Below are 23,469 nucleotides of genomic sequence, written 5' to 3' on the forward strand. Positions count from 1 at the left end.
GGGTCACTGGTTTGATGTCCGACCATTAAGTGTTGTATCTCAGTGATTAATTCCAGAGTCAATTCTGTTTAACATCTATAAAAACCTATAGAGAAAGCACCCTCAGCAGGTTTGTGGACATCCCCAAGCTGAGGAGAGCAGTCAGTATGGCAGGGCTGGAAAGATGGGCTGCTAGAAACCTTAGGTAGGTCTACTGATGATAACTAGGAGTCCTGCCCATCCCAGGTGAATAACCCCACACTGGGATCTTAGCAATCCCTACAGTCACCTAATGAAAGAATCTGGAAAGAATCTGAGCCACCAGCTTGGGTTGCGCCTAACTTTAAAACTGGCCGTTCTCTCAGTGAGTGGTTGGGCCATGTTACCTCCAGAGCTTCCTTCCAGCTGAAATTATTTAAGGATGTGGTGATGACAAGTCATAGAACATAAAGTGATACACTTTTTTTTTTCCTTTCCTTCTTCTTTGTTAAGAACGTTAACATCTGAAAGCATGCTTTTCACAAACATGTCTGCAAATTTGCTTCAGACATGGATGGTAAATAAGTTGAACAAGCAATACCATGAATGTAGTCTCTAGTGTGCCATCAATATGTAGATATAAATGAAAACTGTTATTTAATAAAGAAACATTTGAATGTTGTTCATTCAGCTGAATACTGGTTGGGATGCTCCCTACTATATGAGCAGACAGTACTTTTGTTGATATCCATGAAATTAAGTAAAATTAGTGCTTAGTCATAATGACTAAAGTTTTAGGTATTTCTCACAGATTTCCCACACCACACACCTACAGACTTCTGAAGAGTAAAAGATCAAAAGAAAAGAAAGGATCAAACCTCTTGCTTGTAACCCTGGTCCACATGTCTCTTGTGCTCCTGGACTGTCCTGGCGCACATACCACGGCACCAGCTGGCACCTGCGCCATTTGTGGGTCTTCCATCTGAAAGGAGGGGAGGAATTAATTGGAAAAATATCAACAATATCAAAATATCAAACCTGAGGCAGCACAAATGCTAGATAATACTAATCACCTGCAAGATACTATTTATTACTATGAATTGGGTACAGAAAATCCATAACAAAGGGTTCCCAACACTATGAACATTTTCCTTTGCCCTGTAAAATTTTTTCTATCTTTTATGATCACAGCACTGAGAGCAGGGAGAAGGAAAGAGGAGTGGAGAGGTGCATTACAGTAGTGCATTGATGACATTTAACAAATATACAGTGAATACAAACTGCAATAGGAGAGTTGTGTGCGTGTGTGTGTATCATTTGCTTTTTACACAAAGCAAAGAATATAATCAGAATTTGATCAGTCAAAATTAGGCTACACAGAAAGCATATCTAGCCACATTAATACAAAGCATTAACAGATATTTATACAAAATGTGAGACAAATTTCAAAAAAAAGAATAGTACATATAATAATACACAACTAATATGAATTTAATATGAATTCAATAGAAGAAACCCTTTGCTATGGATATAAGCATGCTCAACAGAATATGTTAAAAAATGCATATAGCAAGGCATAAAAACTCATCATTAATTAAGGATGAGTTTAAAATGCCAGTCAAGCCCTGATGAATCTCATCACCTTTTTACTTTCCTTTCTTTCTCCCTTATTTATTTATTTACTTTTATTTCCTTCCCTTTACCAGTAGAGAAAGATGTGTTGAAGCTGGCCAAATACAATATCGAGATGGAACTCCAGCATTGAGTTCTGGTTCCTACAGTCCTGGGAGCTACTTTTGGCAGTAAACAGTGTCACACACTGGTGTTTGTGTATATATTTCTCCTTCCCCACTTTTCCCCAAGTTGTCTTTTTTTCCCCCTCTCCTGAACATTCTTATTTTTTTATGAAACTTTCACAAACTTCCGTCGTAGTGCAGCAATATACCTCAGACTTAAATGTAACAAATTCAGGGAAGACTGGTTATTGCAACAGTTCTGAAATAATGCACAGTGGTTTGAATTATTTAGAGTGGGGGAGAAACAAAACTGCATTCACAATTCAAATCGTCTGCTGCTCTCATGCTTAAGGTGATGGCTAACACCTTGCAGCTTTGCAGCCCAAGTTTCATTGCAAACCTGGCCTTTGCTATTGAATATCTAAACTAAGGAATGAGCAAAGCTGAGTGTGTGAGTCCATCTGTCATAGCATGTGTGTAGGTCAGAAAAATGCTAATGGGAATATAGAGAAAATATGTTATTATCAGCTCACATTAAGAATTTTAAATTATCTACTACTCACTAGCTACTCTTGTTAATTCTATTCAGTATGTTACAGAGTGGTAATATTAGTAACATTTGTCAAGTAATATTTGTTCATAAAGGTACTAAATAGATGAGGTTCAGCTAGAATATAAAAAGTGGAAATTCTGACTCAATATTGATCAGAACAATTTTTCAAGCTGCATTCCTGGATGTTCAGAATACTCATTTTGGTAGCTTCACATTATTGTGTTCCCATCCTTTTATACCTTTCAGCTGGATACAATTTGGATTTAGCCAATTTCTTTTAGCTAAAATAAAATTAGGTCCTATTAAAATCCATGCAATAGAGAGTAGTTTTATGGGAATTAGCAAGTATTCTTATTTAGTCACTGAAGAAATGGAACATTGGCTTCCAATTCAAAGATATTTCTTTTTCTTCTAAACAAAACTTAATAAAGAATTTATTTGCCAAGTGAATTGAACAAACCTCAACAGAACTATCTAAACTTTTTCTCTCTCAATGGCCAGATGTATTGCTGTATGTCTAGACTTTCAGACAAAGTCTACACAGATACTGCACAGCCTGCAACAACAGATACTGCAAAACTGCCTGAAAATTGTCTTATCAAGTTGATCTGGAGATCCTGACCTGCTGGAAAAGTCCACAGAAATTTCTGGCACCAATTAGGTATCCCTATCCCCTATTGTACCAAAGTCTCTTTGTTGACCTATTCAGTAGGGAGCTGACTCTGGGATGATGTATGGAGGAGAGAGTCTTCCTGTGTGGCAGCAGAACACAATTCTGCTTAACAGATGAGGCTTCATTTCAGCCATTTGGATAAGTTAAAATAAATGTTTTTAATCACATAGAATTTCAGAATAGTTGCTAGGAAAGATTTACTCTGAAAGACAGTTCCTAGCAGCTGCAATGTTCCTGACAAAGAACTGCAACAAAACAAGCTACTAGATACCCATTTTAAAGAAAAGAAAAAGCTTTCACAGTGAGCTTGATACACCATAGGCCCAATTAGCCTACGTAATTGCACTGAAATCTTGAGTTAGCTATGTATCCCTATTTATACATTTTCTTAACAAGTGAAATTCAACATAAGCACTCCTGAAGGTTCAAAAAACATAGATAAGTTGGCTCTGGTGGATTAACACTACCTGTAGCTATGGCAGACAGGAGGAGTTTCACATTCCTTTTCCTCAAATAAAGCATCCGGGCACTCCCGGCCTCCGTTGGCAGGGAGCTGGATTATGACCCGATGACGGGACTGCTTCTTTACAGCAACATCTCCTGCAAAGAGCAGAAGAGCTTATTTATCTTGCTGTTTTACACAATGACAGTAGGGGAAAAGAAAGATTTAACACAACAGGTACATGAGTCAATTCCTATAAAACAGACGTACTGTTTTGTCCATAAGCAGAAAATTAAACTTAATAAATACAATAAAACAAATTAATCTCAGCGAAAGTCCAAGAAGCAGAACTAAACAGAAAGCAACAGTTGCAAGGCCATACAAACAAATACACAGTTCAGATAAACAAAAAATAAATGAGTTTGATGCTATACTCTGCTGTTTCATAGGGTAATTTTGTATTAATCATTAACATACAAAATAGAAATTAAAGGAAAGAAATGATTATATTTCACATTTTTTCCATTGACTAAATGACTTAATCAGAAAATCTAATTGTCTTTTGCTTATCTCCACAGCCAGGAGTATAGCAAATTTAACTGATACTCCTTGTTTTATCCAGGCTTCACTTTAATCCTATTCTCTACTCCCTCATTTCCCACCTGGGACAACATAACCGTATCTAGATGCACAAGAAATGTTCCTAAAGAGCATATTCCACATTTAAATGTGAAGTTTTATTATTTCCCTACTCCTAGATTAATTTACAGCTCATTGTTTCCAATTATTATAGTTATTCATTATTAATGATTAACACCAAATGGTTGCTGTAGGAATTTTGATTCCAGCCCTCTTCAGAGCTCCAGGCAGAAAAATAAGAACAAACTCGCAAATTTACATTCATTTTCATAGCAAGACATAACACACAAGTGGAACTATATAAATATATTGGATTTCCTTTCTTTTCTTTCTTTTTTTTTCTTTTAGCAGAGAGTTCTAAGGCAGATATTTGGCTAACTAGCTGCTATCAAACTTGGGTGGGTTATTACAGCAGCTGCTGCTTGTCTGAACACAGAAACGTGCTGGACTTTATCCAAACAATTGTAATTAGGAGCAGGCAGTGAGAAAATTATGGCAATGGATCTCCACCACCTGGCCACTCTTCAGCTCATATGGGACCCTGCGTCAGCGAGGAAAGCAGTGACTGGAGCAGCTCGGAGCTGGCAGGACAGGCAAGACCTAGAGAAGCTGCTGCCTGGCTTACCAGCATATATGAGTGATGACCATGAAATGAAGCTTGTGTGTGAAGTACAAAAACACCACTGGACTCACAGAATAGGCAACATGGTTGTAACAGTCTATACATTTATTATTTTATAGCAAAACCTACTCTAATTTGTAGTCAATATTCACAAACATGCAAAATTGAGAGCAGAAGAGAGCGGCACTTCTGTCCAAAAAATCTGTCCCAACAAAACTGTGTCTGAAAGAACTGTTAATATTGCTCCAAGATAGTGTAGTATTTAAGTGAACAAGTATTTCATAGATTTGGTTTCAGCAGTCCTAAATATTGTTCATTTGCAAGGTTTATAAATTTAATCAGGTTAACCCTACTTTATCTGCAAGAATGTTAAGCTCTAATAAGAATTACTGTAAAAATGAGTTTATGCTTCTGACCTCTACAAAGCATAAAGACTTGACTGTGACATTTGAAATGTGTATATTTGATGTAAGAGTATCTAACACCCTGACAATATGTAGCTGTGAGTAGTCACCATGTCCCTCTCACACAGGTATTAACACTCTGTGGAATTACACATGGACATGGAATTACGTTGTTGACTATGTCTACAGTAGTACATATTAGAAAAATGCGTCCTGTTAAACTTAAAAGAGAAAAAGGGCTAAGGCAGAAAGGCAGTAATCAGTCAGCCAACACTTCAGCTTTATGTGTGATTTCAGTGTCATAAAAATTCAAGAAATACCTGCACTGTTTTTAAAGTGTGACTATTAACATCAGCTGAAACTCTGTTGATTTTTATTAGCATTCACTTTCTTTGAGGTAGGATAAACTAGAGCAGGAAAAGTGAAATAGTTCTGTCAGGAGATATATATATCCTGGTACAAATATGTACGAACATGCCAGACTAATTTTTTTTTTCTTTAAATGCATCCACTACACTATAATAGATTAATTTACCCTCTTGACACGAAGCTGGACACAATGTCCAGTCACTAAAAGGAGTGACGATACAGTCTTTCCTACAAGGAAGCAGACACGGCCTCACTGTTTCTGGTCGAAGACTTTCTGGACATCTGCAAATGGAAGAAGAAAAAATATCAAATAAACAATCATTCTGCAGTGAAGCAGGGAATCATGAGAGAGACTGAATGCCTGCAGGCCCTTGATAGGAGTGCTAGCTGCCCACAGTTCGCCAGGATTCAGTTCAGAAATAAAAACTGATATATGGCAGAAGCAAGCCCAAACCCAGTGTCTTCTAAACCTGGGCATTTAATACAAAGCAGCCATATGTCCTCTTTCACCATTCAAACCTCTGCCTTTTTTGTTTCATTTTTGTACTTCCAAGAGATTGCAAAGAAAGGTTCTCTAGTTTATCTCAGCAAAACATATTTCTAGCTCTTTGTAAATTTACCATAAACTCTGGAGGGAGGGATATTTAAACTATGCAGGACTGCTAACACAAGAACAAATAGGTCACAAGAACAAATAGGTCACATGAAGCTGGTCACAATGATGACAGAAATCAGAAAAAGGTTTTAAATGACCAGATCAATAAGCTTATGAAAGACTGTCAGCAGGGACAGAAAACTTTGCTTGCTTTAAAAGGAGACTTTATTATTATAGAAGAAAGGCTTATAGGACTGCCACTTATGGGACTCATTAGTGCAGGCCATTTTCATCATTCCATGTTGCCATGTTCTCACTACAAATGAAACTCTCAAAGCTGCAATACTGGTTGTTGGTTGTTTAAAAAAAAAAAAAAAAAAAAAGCTTTTGCAGATGCAAATCTTTAAGAGAATTTAAATAAAGAGGTAAGGAAAACATCACTTGTGCATTTTGGAGCTTTTGTCTCATTGCAGAAAAGCACAATTATTATCAGTTTTTCCTCCCATTGGCGGCTGCAGATCTTGGACCACAGAGACGAGAGACAATTTTACAGTTGGACTGGGAGCCAGGGGAGCCTGGCTTGCACGAAGCATCTTTCCCGCCAGGCTGGTGGGAGCCCAGGCAAGCTGGCCTGAACTAGCACTGCCGGGAACACGTGCTCCCCACAGTCGAGGTAGAAGGACATCTGTGTCCGGGGGGAAGGAGGAGCAGGGGCGAGAAGGGGAAGGAAAATGAGCTGCAGCTTTGCAGGAATGCAGTCTTCAACTGTAGTGTCTGCTACTTCAGGGTTTCCATCAGCTGCCTCTGCATTTCCTTGTCCATCTGCACAAACTTCTCCAAATATGATCCACCAGTGTGAACCAGTGCCAGCTTCTTGGTTATAACAAGGTCCTCTTACCCCTCTCTCTATTTTCAAGATAAATTGTGCCTTTTAGTTTATACAGGATTCAGGAGATCAGAATACATATGCATGTATCATACATAAAGTCAACACACTTTAAAAAATGATTTGCCACCATTTACATACAGTGACTGTGTTTTCAGAAATTTTCTATAGGGTTAAAAATGAACATGTTTCTGAAAAGTACTGAACACTGGCTTACTACTTTTTTCCCTTTAAGAACTACAGTAACTATTAAGCTACAAAAAGTTTGAATTGTATGTATTTACTGTTTCACACAGAACTTCATCTTTCAGGAGCATTAAGCACTGCAATCCCTCTTCAGATCCTTGGACAAGGCAATTAGTTCAATTAGAACACAATTTCTATCTTTTATACTGCTTGTGTTTAGTATATGTGGCTTAAAGCAATGTATTGATTTTTCTGCAGTCCTTATTCAAGGTCAAATTAAACAGAAGTGATATGAGCTGAAGTCTGTAACTTGTGAGGCAGATAAGGCCAATAGTATTGATTATATCATACCAAAGTAATCCTTTTTATTAAGGCAAGTTTAAAACAAGGTTCTTATTTAGATTTTCATGTCAAATGTCTTGTTCTGTAGAAACGATCGACCAATCTTAATGTGACAGTTTGAAGGACCAACCAACATTTTTTGTTCTTATTTCACAGGATTCATTTATGATACAACAGTCCTTCTCCCCAGAATTTAAGGTCAAATCAAAGGCAAAGACATTAACAGCAGATTTAAAAATAAGAAGATAAATCACTACATTTTTTTTTAATCTGGCTACCAACTGAAAGATATAACGGTATCATATGACAGGATAGAATAGCAGCTTAATGTACACATACAACAATTTAGTTTCCTGATTGTGCTAGCACTATTCTTCACATTTCCATTTAAAGTAAATTAGAAATTAGTATTGCTGAACAAAGTGAGAAATGACAGGCATTGTACAAATATTTAGTGTGAAAATAGCTGACTCAGGAACTTTCTGAAAGATCCCAGCTCTCAGCTATTTCAGCTCTGAGTCTCTCCTAAATAAGATGTATTTAGACACTGACAAACTCTTTGGAGATAGTATCAAATTCATTTTACTAGCAGCTATTCTGTATTTAATCCTCTTGATATATTTAACTGTAAATTATTCAGCCCTCTACACAAAGGTTTTCAAACTAGCTTGATGTCTGCACTGCCGTGTCAGATGCACTGTGTGAGCTCACTGCTCTGCTCCTGGGCAGCTGCACTTACCTATGTACAATATTTAGCCCCAAAGTAAAATGTTTGCCTGGCTCTGCACTAACTCACACGGATGCAGCTCTGCTTGAAGCTCACTTGAGGATCTCTAAAGTGGTGCTGCACTGCTCACCACACACTGGCCCCAAGCATTTTATCTTGGCTTGACCTGACGAAGTGAAGGGGCCAGCTAGATTTAGCAATTAGTCAGTGGTGAGCAGGAACACTGCAATCAGGAGTGAGAAAGATACTTCACAGCCCTGTAACTTTGGTTTTGTACTTCTAAAAGATGACAAAGACAAGGGAGTATTGTGTCTTTGCATGGAGTCATCTTGATCATACGCATTGAAAGAAGCAAAATACTAGGGTAATTGCAATACGATTTTTTTTTTCAATTGAAGAAGTTTACTTTTTTGGGCCCACTTGTCCCACGTTGACTCTCACACAGATTACTTTTCTTGTCTGCATCCCAACAGCACAGGTGGGCTCCCCATTCCAGCTGGCAGACGCGTTGAAAGCAGACACAGAAGCATCCTCTATACACTGTCCCCATGGTCCAGTCTGCCAATGATACACAGTGCAAGAGTGTTCGTTACAGCTGCGTGTTTCCTGTAGTGCACTACTATTTGGGCACTGAATTCCTCCTGGAACAACAAAACAGGGCAAAAGTTCATGCAGTAGAAGAAAATAAAGCATTTTATTTGGCAAACTTCAGTGAACAGACGATACAGGCCAGAATGTCAATGGACAGTAAATAAAAATGTATATTATGTATATTATGTATATTATGTAGCTAGCACTTTTATTTAGGGGTTCCCCTTCCAAGAGACTGTATGAGGCAATAGACGAAGGCAGGAAGGCTCTAAGCAGAAGACGAGGTTCCATGCTCTTGTTTATGCATGCCTAGAGACCACTGTTTATGTCTAATTCATGGATCAATTAACAAGATTTTTGGAACTCTTGTCCTAGTTCCCAGTGGATATTTGTCCATGTTACATAATTACCAAGGAAGCATGGCACAGCTGGCAATTTCAGGTCCAGACTGAGATAACAAAGGCTGTCGCAGGTTAGGATTAAATGCATTCATGTGTCAGTAATTGTGCAGAAAAGCTCCGCTAATGCTATCTTTGTTGTGTCCACTTTTAGACAATGTGTTCCTTTTCTTACATTCATGCACTTCAAAGTTAATCTATCTTCCCAATCCTTTGCAAGTAAAAAGCTTTCTTATAAGACTAGATCATAGGCTACTAGATATCTAGTCAAACAAGTACATATGTCTGCTAGATCTCTAGTGCTGCAAGACATACAGAATCAAGATACAAGAATTTAATCATTCATGGTCCACAGAGAAACAGTAAGACTCCAATCTCCAGATGATGGAAAGCCAAGAAAAAAAACAAATAACATAATATGCTCTTCTAATAGACAATAACTGTAGGAAAAACATCTGAAAGAGATGGTTTTGTATTAGTTACAGTATATGAACAATACAGAGCTTTTCTCTGAAAGAAAAATATATCACACCAAGCATTTGTCAAAGAACATATTAGCCTTTCTGTCCCACTGTTGAATGGACACCTTGACTTATAGATATGCAAAAGGGAGGGAGCTTTAAGCGCTTAGTGTTGACAAATATTAAAGAAGAAACTAAGTATAATAATAATAAATAAACAATGGATACTTCAAATACACCAACACAAATAAATCTAGCAGCATTAGAGTAGAAAATACTCCTTAAGTTGCTTTCATGGCACAGCTAGCAGTCATTCTAGGAGACCCTTCTAATCAACTTACAGGATAAAATCTCAGATCTGGAATTTTCTCCCCAGAGATAATTTTAACTTCTGAATTTGGGATAAAATTACTGGGGCTACAAAACAACAATACATGTGATACTAATTCCACTACTACCATTCAAGAAGTCATACCAAACACTAGCTAATTATAAGTTTTGGAAAGTGGGGTTACTACAACCCCACAGCTTGTGAATGCAAGTCAAAAATGACTAAAATTACATTTTTTGATTCAGAACAGATGGAACTTAAATCTGTCAGAATAGTCACAGATTTCAAGGTACTTAGCATCAATACAGTAAGTTTTACGCATTTTCCTAAAGAAATATAAGCAAGTAAAATTGGAAGAAGAGTATTTTTGAAAAGAGGAATAAATCAAACATAGCACAATCATAAATTATTTAGCATAGGATAAAAAAAAATGATTCACAAGAGAAGTAGACTTCCATAATACAAAGAGTAAAAAGGGAAAAATTTTAATGGATAAAGACATTTAAGGGTTGCTAAATTAACTACTTCCATCCAACATTACCTCAGGGAGGTAATTCTAGCAAGATAAAATACACTCACTCATTTCACATTATATAAATAGCATATTTTCTGATATTGGTGAAGCTCAAAGGGAGCACTCAAGCAAATTCATAAATTAAAGGTGTATATGCTGGGAAAGAAATGGCTCCTTGGAACAGATGCCAATCCACAAGGCCCTAAAGCATTTGAGAATAAAGTGACAACTAAGATTCATATTTGACAGCTTTGCAAAAATGTATATTCAGGATAATTAAAAAAAAATCTTAAAAACATAAACAGAGAGTGACATAGACAGTAAGCGTTCAGGAAAAAATCTTTGTGCAAACATCTGCAGTCCAGTGGCAATGCAGTTCTGTGCAAATGAAAGCAGCAGAAAGCATAAGAAAGTTATGAAAAGACTGAGCAGAATCTGGAAATAATACTACTGGCTGCCAGTAGTAATAAATATTAGTATTACTAAAAATATACTCCTTATATAAAACAATGTGCCATTCTCTCCAGGAAAACCTTATTTCCCTGTGTTCCCATAAACTAAAATAGGTAAAGAAAATGAAAACAGGGAAAACTAAAACAGGTAAAGAAAAAGCAGAAGGGGTTGGAAAATGGGGAATTAGAGATGTCCTTTATAGCATCTGTGTAGGCATGACAAGATCAGAGCTACTCAACTTTGAGAGCCTTTCACTAAACAAGAACAGCTTTAACAGGAACATAAAAATCAGTAGTTGCCATACAAAAGATAAAATAGTTATAACAAAAATAAAATAAGTCTATCAGAAACAACCATGGGCCCACAGCAATAATATTTTAATTTAATACCTGATTAGAGGAAAGTAAATAATTGTTGTTGGCAGTACTAAAAAATAAACATTTCAAGATATAAAAAATGCAGTATTTCTTTTTGATTTGGATACTTCAACAAAAGCAAGTACATTTAGAAATGAAAAACTAAGCTTAGAGAGGGACCTGCATATTACTCACAAAACAGCAGAGATATAAGGTAGTTTCCTTGAATGGTTTATTAGAATTGCCAAATATTTAGACTGCCTTTCTGCCTGATTTGGAGGCAGGAGAAATCTGCCTGCTTGGACTCCAATCTGCCTGACTGGACTTACAATGTGTAAGACACCTCACCCTAGAATACTCAAGGATGAGTTCTTGTAAATTTTTTTTTTTTGTGACATTTTCTTGATAAATTCTAACTGCTAACTACTTTGGAATTTTAAAAACATTTAAGGATCATTTTGATTAATCTTTTGATATCAGTCATTTTGCAAATGCGTTTCAAATGCATGTAATTTTACACATGCATTTCAACCAGAATATGAAGTATTTACTTGCACACAACACCCTAACTGAATATCTATCTGAAGTATCTAAAGTGGGTGACAAATCCTTTCATAAGCCCAGCTTGAAATTCACATTTGCCATCTCCAAGACTATGTTCTTTCTTATTCCTGTTTCACTTGAGATCAGTCCAAACTCATGAAAACCCGTGGCTTCTCCAAAACTCATTCTTTGAGGAATAGGTAATTTGTTGGGAAAACAATGAATCAATTCTATGCCTCTGGCTTAGTTACCAAGCACGGTAATTTCATGCAGGAGCATATATGCAAATTAAAAACAAAATAAACCAAACAACGACAACAAAAACAACCCTAAAAGCATAAGAAGAGTGAATATATTAAAAAGCCTTAGATATAAATTTTCTTTTGCACTATACAGTTTAATTACAGTGGAATCTTATCTGTCAAATTAACAGCTGATATTATATACAATTCAATTCAGTGATATATGAGATGATACTTTATGGTCCTTCTGGTGTTATACGTTATTAGTCCATAACCATAGTAAGATACTGGCATCCACACACGCTGCTTCCATCATTGCCATAAAAGGCTGTTTCAAATAAAATGTTTCTTCAAATATGCGATGTATCAGCTTATATCATTATGTCCTTTGCTATCATTTTAAATTTTGAGTCAATGACTTTCCTAAGTTACTTGCTGCACCAGGAAGAGGTATTTGACAGAAATGTAAATGAGGTACCAACAAGAGATACTTGCTTACATCATCTTAATTACCCTAAAGTTAAGTGCAAAATGTCTTCACTAATGTAATTTATATTAAAACCTTAAAATCTTCCTGTGACTCTATCATTGTAAACAAGGAATTACAGAATTGCTGAATTACCCCTATTCTGAAGTGTACATGAAAATCTACTATACTGCATCTCTTTCCTGCTGACCAGTTACTCTAACTTAATGGTTTCTTCAAACAACTCAGTACTATGGAGAGCTGGGAAATAGGAAAAAAAATAGGACTTAAGTATGAAACGATGTAGTTCTATCACAGGTTTTCATTTGTCTATATTAACAGCAAAAAGGCAGATTTTTTAAAATTATTATTATTCGAAGAAGAGAGAAACTGAATCATAGAGTCAATCTACTCACAAGATGCCATTTGAGACTCGCATACAACAGCATATTTAAGATGTATTTACACAGCCTCAGTAATTTCAATGGGTCATTCAGGTTTAAGTAACCCGATGAAGGAGAATTAAGCACTTCAGTCACTTGGAGGGATTGCAGTAATCCTTGTGTTTGTTATGACTGGAATGCTTTGATCTTGTCAGGTTTGTAGACTCAATTCACCGTGACATCTCGCAGCAGGATGCATGGATCAGATCAAGGAACCAGAGGGATAAACCTGGACTACTTAAGTCATCTCAGAAGCCAAGTTTGGCCTTACTCAGAGGTTGGCAACAGACTTACACCTTCTTTTATCAATTCATCTGCAATCCTGATAGCGTGAGGATTGTATATTTGCATACAACATATTTACATTTGTCCTATTGTGTTCTGAATGAAAACTGACAAATACCACGGCTATATTATATAGGAATTGCCACAAAGCAGCTTACCTAAGCCATTATTCTGGCTCTAATACCAGCAATTTGAGAAAAAGTTCAAAAATCCAAAAAGGATCACTGGTGGAACTGCTAGGAATGAATTAATAGCTGTCTTCAGGACATGATTTTAACATGCAAAAGGAATTATTGCTCTTGCATTTATATGGCTTGGGTTTAAAATGGTATTTACAGAATTTACATTAACACATAACAATTGTTAATAATAACATGCAATTTTTGATAAGCTCTAAATAGCTTAGGAGAACTGTAGGTTCCCTCCAAAAGAGGTTCATGTGGAGCTGCCTCATTTTTATCAGCAGGATGCAGCCTCCCAGCTCCATTAACACGTTCCTACACCCTGTACCCTCCGAACACGCAGCCACGTCCCAGCTCTGCCACCACAACCAGCGCGTCCCGCGCCGGGCACACGGCACCGTGCTGCAGGTGAGGGGTCACACAGTTATTTGTCATGCCACAAATATGCATGAAATGCAGAAATTTTACAAGCAGCAAGGAGACAGTAAGTCTAATTTCAGTGAAGCCCCAAAATTGAACCTAACCTGATACATTTTGAATATCATATAAGCAAAGGTGGAAAGTATATTCCAGCTAGAGTCATAGTGAAAGTCTGAAAGGTTTATTAATACATTTATATATGTGTGTACATATTTATATACACATACACTCTGGAATTTCTACAGCATGCAAAGGAACATCAGGCTGAAGGTACTGGAGCAAGATGTACTTGCGATCTTAAAACAGCTCAGAATAATCTCCTCTCTAAATAGGGGTAAACAGGGCAGGTTTAGAAGCAAGCTGAGGAGTTATAACATCTAATGAGTAATGAGTTAGCTTGGGAAGCAGTAGCAAAGGGTTCTCACCTCTGCCACCTCTGTGGCTTGAGACCTGCCAATCTGTCTTTGTGCTCACTTGTTGACTCTGATCATTACACAACAGAGAGAAATAGAATTCACCTGCTTAAAATTCAGTCTGTGCTTCTCTGCTTTGCTGCATCCTCTGCCTTGCATATTATCCTGAGATATGCTAGGTCCCAAAGTCCTCCTCAGAACCAAACTAGCACATTTGAAAAAGCCGCATAAGAAAACAGAAATATTTCCAGAGTAATTTTGATTTTCACTTGTCAGGATGTTAAACCTCTGTCTCCAGTAAAAATTGTGTAAGCATATAGAAAATGTCTTCTATCTTGAACTACACAAAGCAAGTAGACATAAAAAAAATATATTTATTTGCAATGCCATCCAAAAATGTGTGCTGTGTTTCCTCTCAAAATGTGTCCATATGACACACTAAAATTGAAGGACTGCACAGAAATAAAGTTGTTCCTAATTTTAAAGGCATCTTAACACAGCTGACGTAGCTTCATCTAACATTTCTCATAATGGGTATTTTGTTTCACTATTTCCATATCATAAAATTTTCACATTTCAGCTAAACTTCATCTTAACTCTGAAGAAATACAACACATATCATTTAAAAGGGGAATTAGAACATGCATGCAACCTTCTCATAGTCTTTCACCTTATTTGCAGTGTTACTTTTAAGCAAAAGATTACGGTTTTCCAAGAATTCTTTGGTAAAAATGTCCTCTTGCTTCTAAGCATGGCCCAGGACAGGGCTCACCAGTTAGACACTGGCAAGCCTAATGTGGCCATTTTAGAACCACATACATTTGTTCTAGTCCAAAACACAACCTACATTTAAAAACAAAACAAATAAAATCAGCTATAGGAACCAGAGGAAATCATCAAAGATGAGCTTAGGTCATGAAGCTATAAGAATGTTTTTCTTCTCTTTCTTACTACAGCTATATCTTTTATTTGTATTTATTGCAAACCACTTACATAAATGGAAACTACTCGCATGAGTGAGGAATTGCAGGCCAAACAAAGTTACACTAGGAATAAATAATGTGGTAACAATAGTTTCCAATTTGGACTAAGAAGTTACCAAAAAAAAAAAAAGAAAAAAGAAAAACCATTTGGAACCATTAAAATTCTGATCTGGTTAGCATTCATACTTACATACTTGCAAAACAGGACCTTAATTATCACTAGGGTTACTAACAGTCCTCTGTAAATGTCTTTCATTGCTGATTGCACTTGCTTAATTTAAATATATAAAAAAAGGAAAACTATGTTTGAATTTCAGACAGTAGTACAAAATAACAAAGGGCAACATTAATTTACATCAGCAGCAAAATAAACTTCTTTAGAATGGCCTTAAGTACCATGACTACATTTAGGACATATATTTAAATAACCTTTCTATATCAAAAAAAAAGAAAAAAACATATATATATATATATATTTTCTGCTTCAGGAATTATGTGGACATTGCAAAGGCAGCCGGTAGCTCACAGGAAGCCCGGGCGTGCGCGAGCAGGCAAGCCTACCTTCCCCAGCGTATGCCAGGATGGAGCGGGCGCGCATCTGCTTCCCTTCCGTGGTTTTGCCGGAGCAGGTGTGCGAGCAGGAGGACCAGGAGGACCACGTGCTGAGCACACAGTCCTTGGGGCACGGAGCGTCGCAGGCTACGGGGATCGGGTAGATGGCGTCTCTGCACAGCTGCCTGTCAACCTCCTCTCCTGGGAAAGAAAAGGCCCGTTGCAGTCTATCATTTGTTAAATTAACTTCAAATGAGCAACCAAGCCCAGATGGGCTCACAAATAAATTAGATTCTGTTCTTGTACATAAACAAGGTAAATAGATTTGTTGTTAAAATAACTCCTCTGCCTTGATGTTCGAACATGTTGGAGCTTAGGTTAATATGACATTCCACTGAAACAGACACCAGCATGGGTGGTCTTTGATGTTTCATTTTGTTATAATATTTCTGGTTACATAAAAAAACACTACTGTGAATAACAGAATATTTAATACACCCGTGGAAAACTGTATAAAGAGACAATGCAAGTGTATTATGCACCTAACCTTAACATAGATTTGTTGAGAAAGGAGAAAAGTATCCTAACTTCCAGCTCCATAAATTTGTTCCGTGTCTGTTTTATAACCCCCAATTTACTCTTCGAACTGCAGTTGTGCACCAAAATACAAAAACAGGTGCCGTAAGGTGGAGTCAGAGAGTTTTGTTCCGTCATAAGGTCTTCACTAATTAGCCAAACCAATGTTACTGTCACAGAACTACAAAAACAACAAAAAAACAAACCTCAGAGTGGGCATTTTTATTCTATCAGAACAACCTTAATTAAGCTGAAAAGACCCAGGCAAGTATAAATTGCCTAATAAAATACTAGTCAGTGGTTAAAGTGGCGGAATTCCTTTTCTTTTTTTTTTTTTTCTTTTTTTTTTTGTAAAGCAGTCTGGTAGAGCTGTGTCTGCGATCTCTGAGAACAGAGGCCTAATCACAAAACAGTGAGTTCTGCAAGGTGCCAAGTGCTTCCCTCACCAGATCAGTTCATATCCATGAAGAATAATGAAGTTCTCAGACATGAAAAATGCTCAGGAAGAGTGACAAAAGCTTCGGGATTAATCTTCACTTTAGACAAGTTGAGAAAAAAAAATGAGAAAGAGACTTGCAGTCAATGTTTTAAAGTTTTATCCTTGTTATCATAAACTCCAACGACAGAAGGTGATTTCAGTGAACCCAGGGATGAGCAGGAGCCTGATACATGATGCCAGTTCCAAGGAGCTGTAAAAAAGCTGCATGTAAGAGACCTCGGGGCTCGTAAGGCTCCATTAACCCTATGTAACCAAGTTCAGATCCAGTCTCATTGACACATAGGAAATTCTTTAAAATTATCTGAAAGGCATAAAATTTCAAAAGCATCTGAATGCTTTTTGTATTATATCATCCTTGCAGTGCTAGGGCATAAAAACTTTTAATGGGTTATGATTGATCTACTAAAATTTTATTGATGTATAGGCAATCTCAATGGAACTGAACAGGACCATCTATTACGTATTTTATGATCCAACATGTCAGCTATTTTGTTTTAATATCTAATGACAATGAATAATGTCTCATCAAGATTTGCAATGAAAATAAGTTCTCAATATATCAAAACATTTGTTAAAAATAATCATTAAATGCTCTGTAATTTAATGATAAAAGACATTAGCTGATGTTAATGATTGCCACCTGGACTCTGAAAGCTAATCCAATGAGAACTGTGTATGCTGTAAATCAAGCAAAGATCTATAAACGCTACTTTACCCAAGCCCCGAATTAGACTTTTATTGCTTAACAGAGTAATAATAAAATGAATCAAACAGTAATCTAAACAGAATCTACATTCTTGTCATTCAACCTTTAGAGAGTCTTAAAAACTCTGAAAAAAAAAAAAAAAAAAAGATTTTCTGCCAAACTAAATTCTTGGAAATAAGAGGTTCTCCAATACTAGAGATATATCATGATTCCCAGAATAACTAATGACCAAATTTTTCACCCTCCCCCCCCTAAAAAAAAGGAAAAGATGAGGGTTGTCACCTCAGTGCTCCACCAACCAGCATCAAATATTTCTGAAGAAACTTTAGCCACTGCAGAACTGCAAAGCTCAGCCCTCCTCAACTCTGCAGCAAGGGCAAGTCCTGCAGCTCATGCTTGCTGGATGGTCTGAAATAGTTGTATTTATCTGAATTATACAGACCTTTGAGATACAAGCCAGTCTCCATAGCCACATTTACCCATATTCCAAACAGATTTTCGAGCCCTGATTTTCGAGCTTTATAAAACACCCACACCAAGCTCTAACTCCCACTCTGGACTCTGTCACATCAATTGCTCCTTCTACCCTGTCTCTGATATCGCCAGCGCAGGAGGGATTCCAGCCTGCTCCATCAGGATGGCACTTGTCAGGGTTGGAGGAGGAGAAGGACAAGCAGACTGCAAACCTCTTTGAGAAAGAATGAAGCTAGAAAGGGGATGAACCTCATCCTCAAACTCTTCCCGCTTCCACAATGTAAACAGCTAGGACATATTCACACCTCACAAGAAATATCACTGTTATAACAAAGTGTGTCATAAGACAGAAGTAAAATACTATAACTAGCTCATATCAATCCTATCAATCACCTATCAGTCACTATTACTTTAACTGGAAACTCAGGTTATGCTTGGAGATTTTAGTTTCATTTGGAGTTTATATTTAAAATAAAAAAGCCCTCAAATTCTTCCAAGTCAGAGTCCTCTTTTATCATTTGCTTGTTCAAAGAAAACATTCTATAAATACGTTATCTTACATATTAGCATTCAGTTTTTGTCAGAAGTCCAGTTCTTATCTGATGAAGGTAATGGACAGAAATGCAGTTGGAAGAAATATTTTATAATGGGTACTTCATACCTTCGGGGAGATATTTTACTTGGGCTAAATTGTTTCTGACATTTCACTAATGGTTTTATGAACATCTTGACCTTTGTTGCCATCCTCTTTAAAGTGCATAGTGCAGTCAACTACCAGGAACACTCAGCTGTATGCTGGGAACCATGCCAATGTAGAGGCCACAGCTACTTGGAAAAAGTCCCACTTGAAAGTTTGTCCTCTATAGTCTAATATTTGAGTATTACTGTTATATATTCATGTCACACAAGAGATCACATAGATTTCCATAAAAATGAGTGAAAAGTCCCTGCCCTAAAGCACTTATACTCTAAAAAAAAATGACTGTCTTCCACTCTCCAGAAACCCCCAGAAAGATAGAAACAAAAATGTGACATAAGAAAACTCTTCCCCATTGGGAGGTTGTTTCGTGCTTATATAGTTGAATGATATATTTCTCATGCAACACATGTAGACTAGGGGCTAAACTCTCCAACTTGCCCTAGAAATTTCTATATAGAGAAATGGCATGAGGCAACAAAGGTTTTATTTCTCAAGAATATAAAATGTCTAGAACTGATTATATCCTTGCTGAGAGTTCTAGTAATTTCTGGCCTCAGTGGAAACTACAGAAAAACCAGCCCTCCAACCTTCATCTCTTCCCTGATCTGTTGGGCCAGCTCTTGCTAGATAAGCAGGACAGAGGCTCATTACATTAAAATCCCTTTGTGGCTGACTTTGTGGTGTGAAGACCGTCTAGCTAGTGTGACACTGTTGTTTTATTATATTCACAAAGCAGGTGTGATATCCATGAAAACTTTGTCTAGAACCCCAAAGACTCAGGTTCAGGTTTTGATGCAATTAGTTCATGTCACTACTTTGTGTTTTTTCTTTCCCAGCTGCAAAATATGTCTGATATTTGAGTTTCTTGTCTTAAAATGTCTTAAAATGATGGGAAGGGAAGGGAAGGGAAGGGAAGGGAAGGGAAGGGAAGGGAAGGGAAGGGAAGGGAAGGGAAGGGAAGGGAAGGGAAGGGAAGGGAAGGGAAGGGAAGGGAAGGGTAAAAAAAGAAAAAAAAATCTAGAGCTAATAATACTACTGGAAGACATGGCAAGAAAACTCTGTTGCCTATTGCGTATCTTTTACTATGACATATGCTTCAGTGCACAGTAAAAATTGCTGTCAAATCCTGACCTCCAGTAAATGGAGAGGCAATTGCTTAACAGAGGGCAAAATTATTTTAAAGCCCTAAAATGAACAGCAAACTCACTGCTGGATTCAATGAGGCATGGAGAATGGTTGAACTTTCCTCTAAAATCAACATAAAATAGAAATGCAGTAGTGGTTCTACGCAATCAAGCAATCAACTTGGTCTCAGTCCTGGACCTGGGAACCAGTTATAATCTCTCAAAGGCTAAACTATTACCTTATACAAATCAGGCAGAAATTGGTACGAGTTCATAATAAATAGGATCAACTCATGTGAGGGCTTTGAATATTGCTATTATAAGTCATTTAAAGAAAAGAATTCTGTAATAATCTGTAAAGAAGTATCACAGAGTGGTAAAACAAATCATACAGATACAGTTTAAAACCCGTAAAACAATTAATGGCAGCAATGGAGCATAAAATTTAAAACTGCAGGCTCCAGCCTCTGCACTCACTGCTTAGTCAAACCTGCTCAAATTTACTGCTACTTCTGAGACTCTGGAACAAAACAAAAAAAAAACAAAAAAATGTGTTTTTAAATCGATATGTTTAAAACAAGGATGTGCAAATGCAAAATCATGAAGAAGAATGATAGTCCAAGTGACCCCTTGATCTGGACATAGAGTTACCCCTCCTAGGCTATACGTTGTGCTTCCTCTATGTAACTATATCAGCCAGAGGCAGCGCTCTCCCGGCTGACACCCGTGTCATTGGCCTTCTCACCCTGCCCGTGGAGCTGAAAGGGGCACTCACAATGTGTCACCCGTGGGAAAACTGCTGGGGACCCCAACCCCTCGTAACACACCCCGAGCCCAGCTTGCAAATCCTCTATGTCTGTGGGCAAAGGAGGCCTGGCTGCTTTTTAGTTGCCTTCAAAAATGCCTCGAGACACAGGTGCTTCCGTCCAGGCAAAATAAATGATGCTGGACCACAAGCCTGAGAAGTCTTGGCAGAAAAACGAATATGAACAGCAACCCTCATTTCCACACTGTTATCAGTTAGTTGCACTAGCCAGCGGGAAGAAACTCAGTCATTTCACACCATGTTAAAATCTGCATGGCTTGTACCGGTTGCCATTTATGTTTTCCTTCCTTTCCCATGATGAAAAAACATCAGCCAGAAAGTGTTAGGCTGCCTCCTGCGTGGAGCTGGATGGCTGAAACGGCCAAAGAGGCTGTTCTTTACCCACGCAATTTTCCACATAGGATCATTCCATGTAAAGATCCATATGGAACCTCATACTGATATCCTGGTCAGTCTTTGAGCACACTGAATAACCTCTTGGCAGAGGAGGTGTGAGTGAACTGTGTCCACCAGGATGAACTCAGCCTTGAACTATCTGGGAATGTATATCTATCTGTATTAAAACCTGGTGAAAACAGATCTACGATAAGTGCTGTTTTTCCTATGGGATTCGCTTTTGCAGCTCTCCATACCTGAAGATAGCAAAGCATATATTGCTCTACTGAGGCGTTTCTACGTGCAATAATTTTATCTTTTTAATTTTATATTTATTTATTATATTTATTGATTTCCTAATTTTATATAAAGGTAATCTGACTGAAAGTGGGTAAAATGCATTTTCTTCTCACAATTTGCAAGTGCCTAAATGTCTGTCTTAATTGCACTTTACAGCACAAAACAAGCAAGAAAATATTACGATAAAATGTAACTGCATCAAAGTTATGAGGGTGTCACAACTGGATTATAACAGTACCATAAAAATGCTAATGTGCTTCCTCTAAATGTCAGTATACCAAAACACACAAAAATCAAACCTTCAAGCAAACCACCAAAATGGAATAAGAAAATATCTTACAAATTTGCCCAAACTTGCTCTATACATGACCTGTCTCCCTCACTCTCTATTCCTCTCTCTCCACACAAGTTCTGTACTCGATTTTCACTAATAAAATCTTATCTAAATATTGGCTGATATTTAGACTAAAATTCTAGTGGATAATTCTTCACATTACAGAAAAGTTGTTCAAATCATCACCCAAAAACACATTTTCAGATGACAGGACACCTTATATCTGCTAATGAACAGATCATGATAAAACACCAGGAAGAACCAACATTATTTTTTCATTCCTAACACCACTGCTTTCCTTTCACATCACTAAGGAATTATCAGTCCTCAAAGCTTACCAGAAATGAAGGAAATATCCTGCCTGCCTAGCACGCACTGTTATAGCAAATTAACTTCTTTCTAAACCGTAGTGCTTCAGCAATAGTATGGTTTTGCTTTTCCCTGCATTGATCAAAACAGATAGAAGTGACATTGCAGTCTATGCATAGCAAAAAGTAGAGGACCATAACATTTTCATTTAAATTCTGCCCTTTTGTAAAATTTGGCAGCTGCTGTCCTGTCTTCCTCAAACCTTCTTGTCTCACTGTAGCTTCACCAGAACTGATCATCGAAAATCCAGTATGACACGTCTCACACAGAGATATTTTTTTTATTAGTGTATTTTTTTGCATTTTTTTTATCTTCTATACAATATTTTCTGAAGAAGGCTGTCTTTCTCTTAGCACATGTTTCTAATTAAAATCCATGCACTCGCATGACAGGCTGACCCAGATTTTTCTGTAGAGAGAATTTAGAAGTTAATCTCTGAAAACCTAATCAAATAAGCCACTGAAAGGGGAAAAAATATTTACATGCAGTTCATCATTTAGGGACTTGTTTAGCACAAAAATCTTAAAGAAGAATATTTGGAGGAAAAAAAAACAGTATAAAAGAACAATTTTTGTTCTTTAACTAGTTCAATACTTTATATATAATAAATTCGTTGACAGACATTAGGGATCTTAAATGTTTTATTAATCCCATCCACCTTCATAATATCTTGACAGTGTTTATTCATATCTCCTCTGAAGATAAAGGATGTCAATGTAAGCTTTAATGTTAGTAAAATGGAAATGGCCTTGAAAGCAATAGCAAAAGTATGTATGCTCACATGCAATTTTTTTATATTCTAGATCCTGAATGACCAGCTGTCAAGATATCTTTCTACAGGAATTAGGCTGATAATTTTCCAACATTTTGAATAATTTTTGAACACCCTTGATTATTAAACATAGTTACTAACCTAAAGTTTATGGCCTCAGTATATTCTGCCTCTGTAATCTCAAAGTTTTTCATGTAACCTCAAAGTTTTCCAATGAACACTGAAAAGATCATATATTTTCTCTATGTATCATTCTTATAAAGTGGAAAGTTTCTGCGTTCAGCTCTACTGCTTAACACTCTCAGTGTTAAACCAGTTTCTAAATCCCTAACCACATGCTTTTCTCTCAATCGCTTTCGCTAAGTAGCATTTGCATTTAATTAAGTATGGCTTAATTAGTTGATGGTTAATATTCCTGAAGTCATTTTCTTCTAAGAAGCCTAAGTAGAAATGGCACTGATTTCAATGAAGACAAATATTCTACTATTTCTCACATCTGTTGGTTATGCAAAAACGTAAGAATGTTGCTCTAGTAATTTAATGAAATTAAAACATTGTTGTCAGTTTGTGTGTAAAAATTTATTCTGGTTTTGCTTTTGATGTAGAATATCACACGGTCTCTTCCTTATTAAGAGAAAATGGTAAGCAT

At 37.0% G+C, this 23,469-nt stretch overlaps 1 protein-coding gene across 1 annotated transcript in view; it reads right to left on the reverse strand.

Annotated features, from left to right (window-relative positions):
- The window catches only part of THSD7A (thrombospondin type 1 domain containing 7A), a 169,434-nt gene that overhangs the window by 50,096 nt on the left and 95,869 nt on the right, over positions 1-23,469 (reverse strand). Inside the window, exons 8-12 of the mRNA XM_088533515.1 lie at positions 15,775-15,966; positions 8,539-8,773; positions 5,563-5,678; positions 3,388-3,520; positions 837-940 (exon numbers count right to left, since the gene is read on the reverse strand). Of these exons, the coding sequence (XP_088389641.1) occupies positions 837-940; positions 3,388-3,520; positions 5,563-5,678; positions 8,539-8,773; positions 15,775-15,966 (780 nt within the window). The remainder of the gene's footprint in view (positions 1-836; positions 941-3,387; positions 3,521-5,562; positions 5,679-8,538; positions 8,774-15,774; positions 15,967-23,469) is intronic.

The sequence above is a fragment of the Tinamus guttatus genome, unplaced genomic scaffold (genome assembly GCF_059628265.1).
Source record: "Tinamus guttatus ecotype Peru unplaced genomic scaffold, ASM5962826v1 Tinamus_guttatus_pri_ptg000503l, whole genome shotgun sequence".
NCBI lineage: Eukaryota > Metazoa > Chordata > Aves > Tinamiformes > Tinamidae > Tinamus > Tinamus guttatus.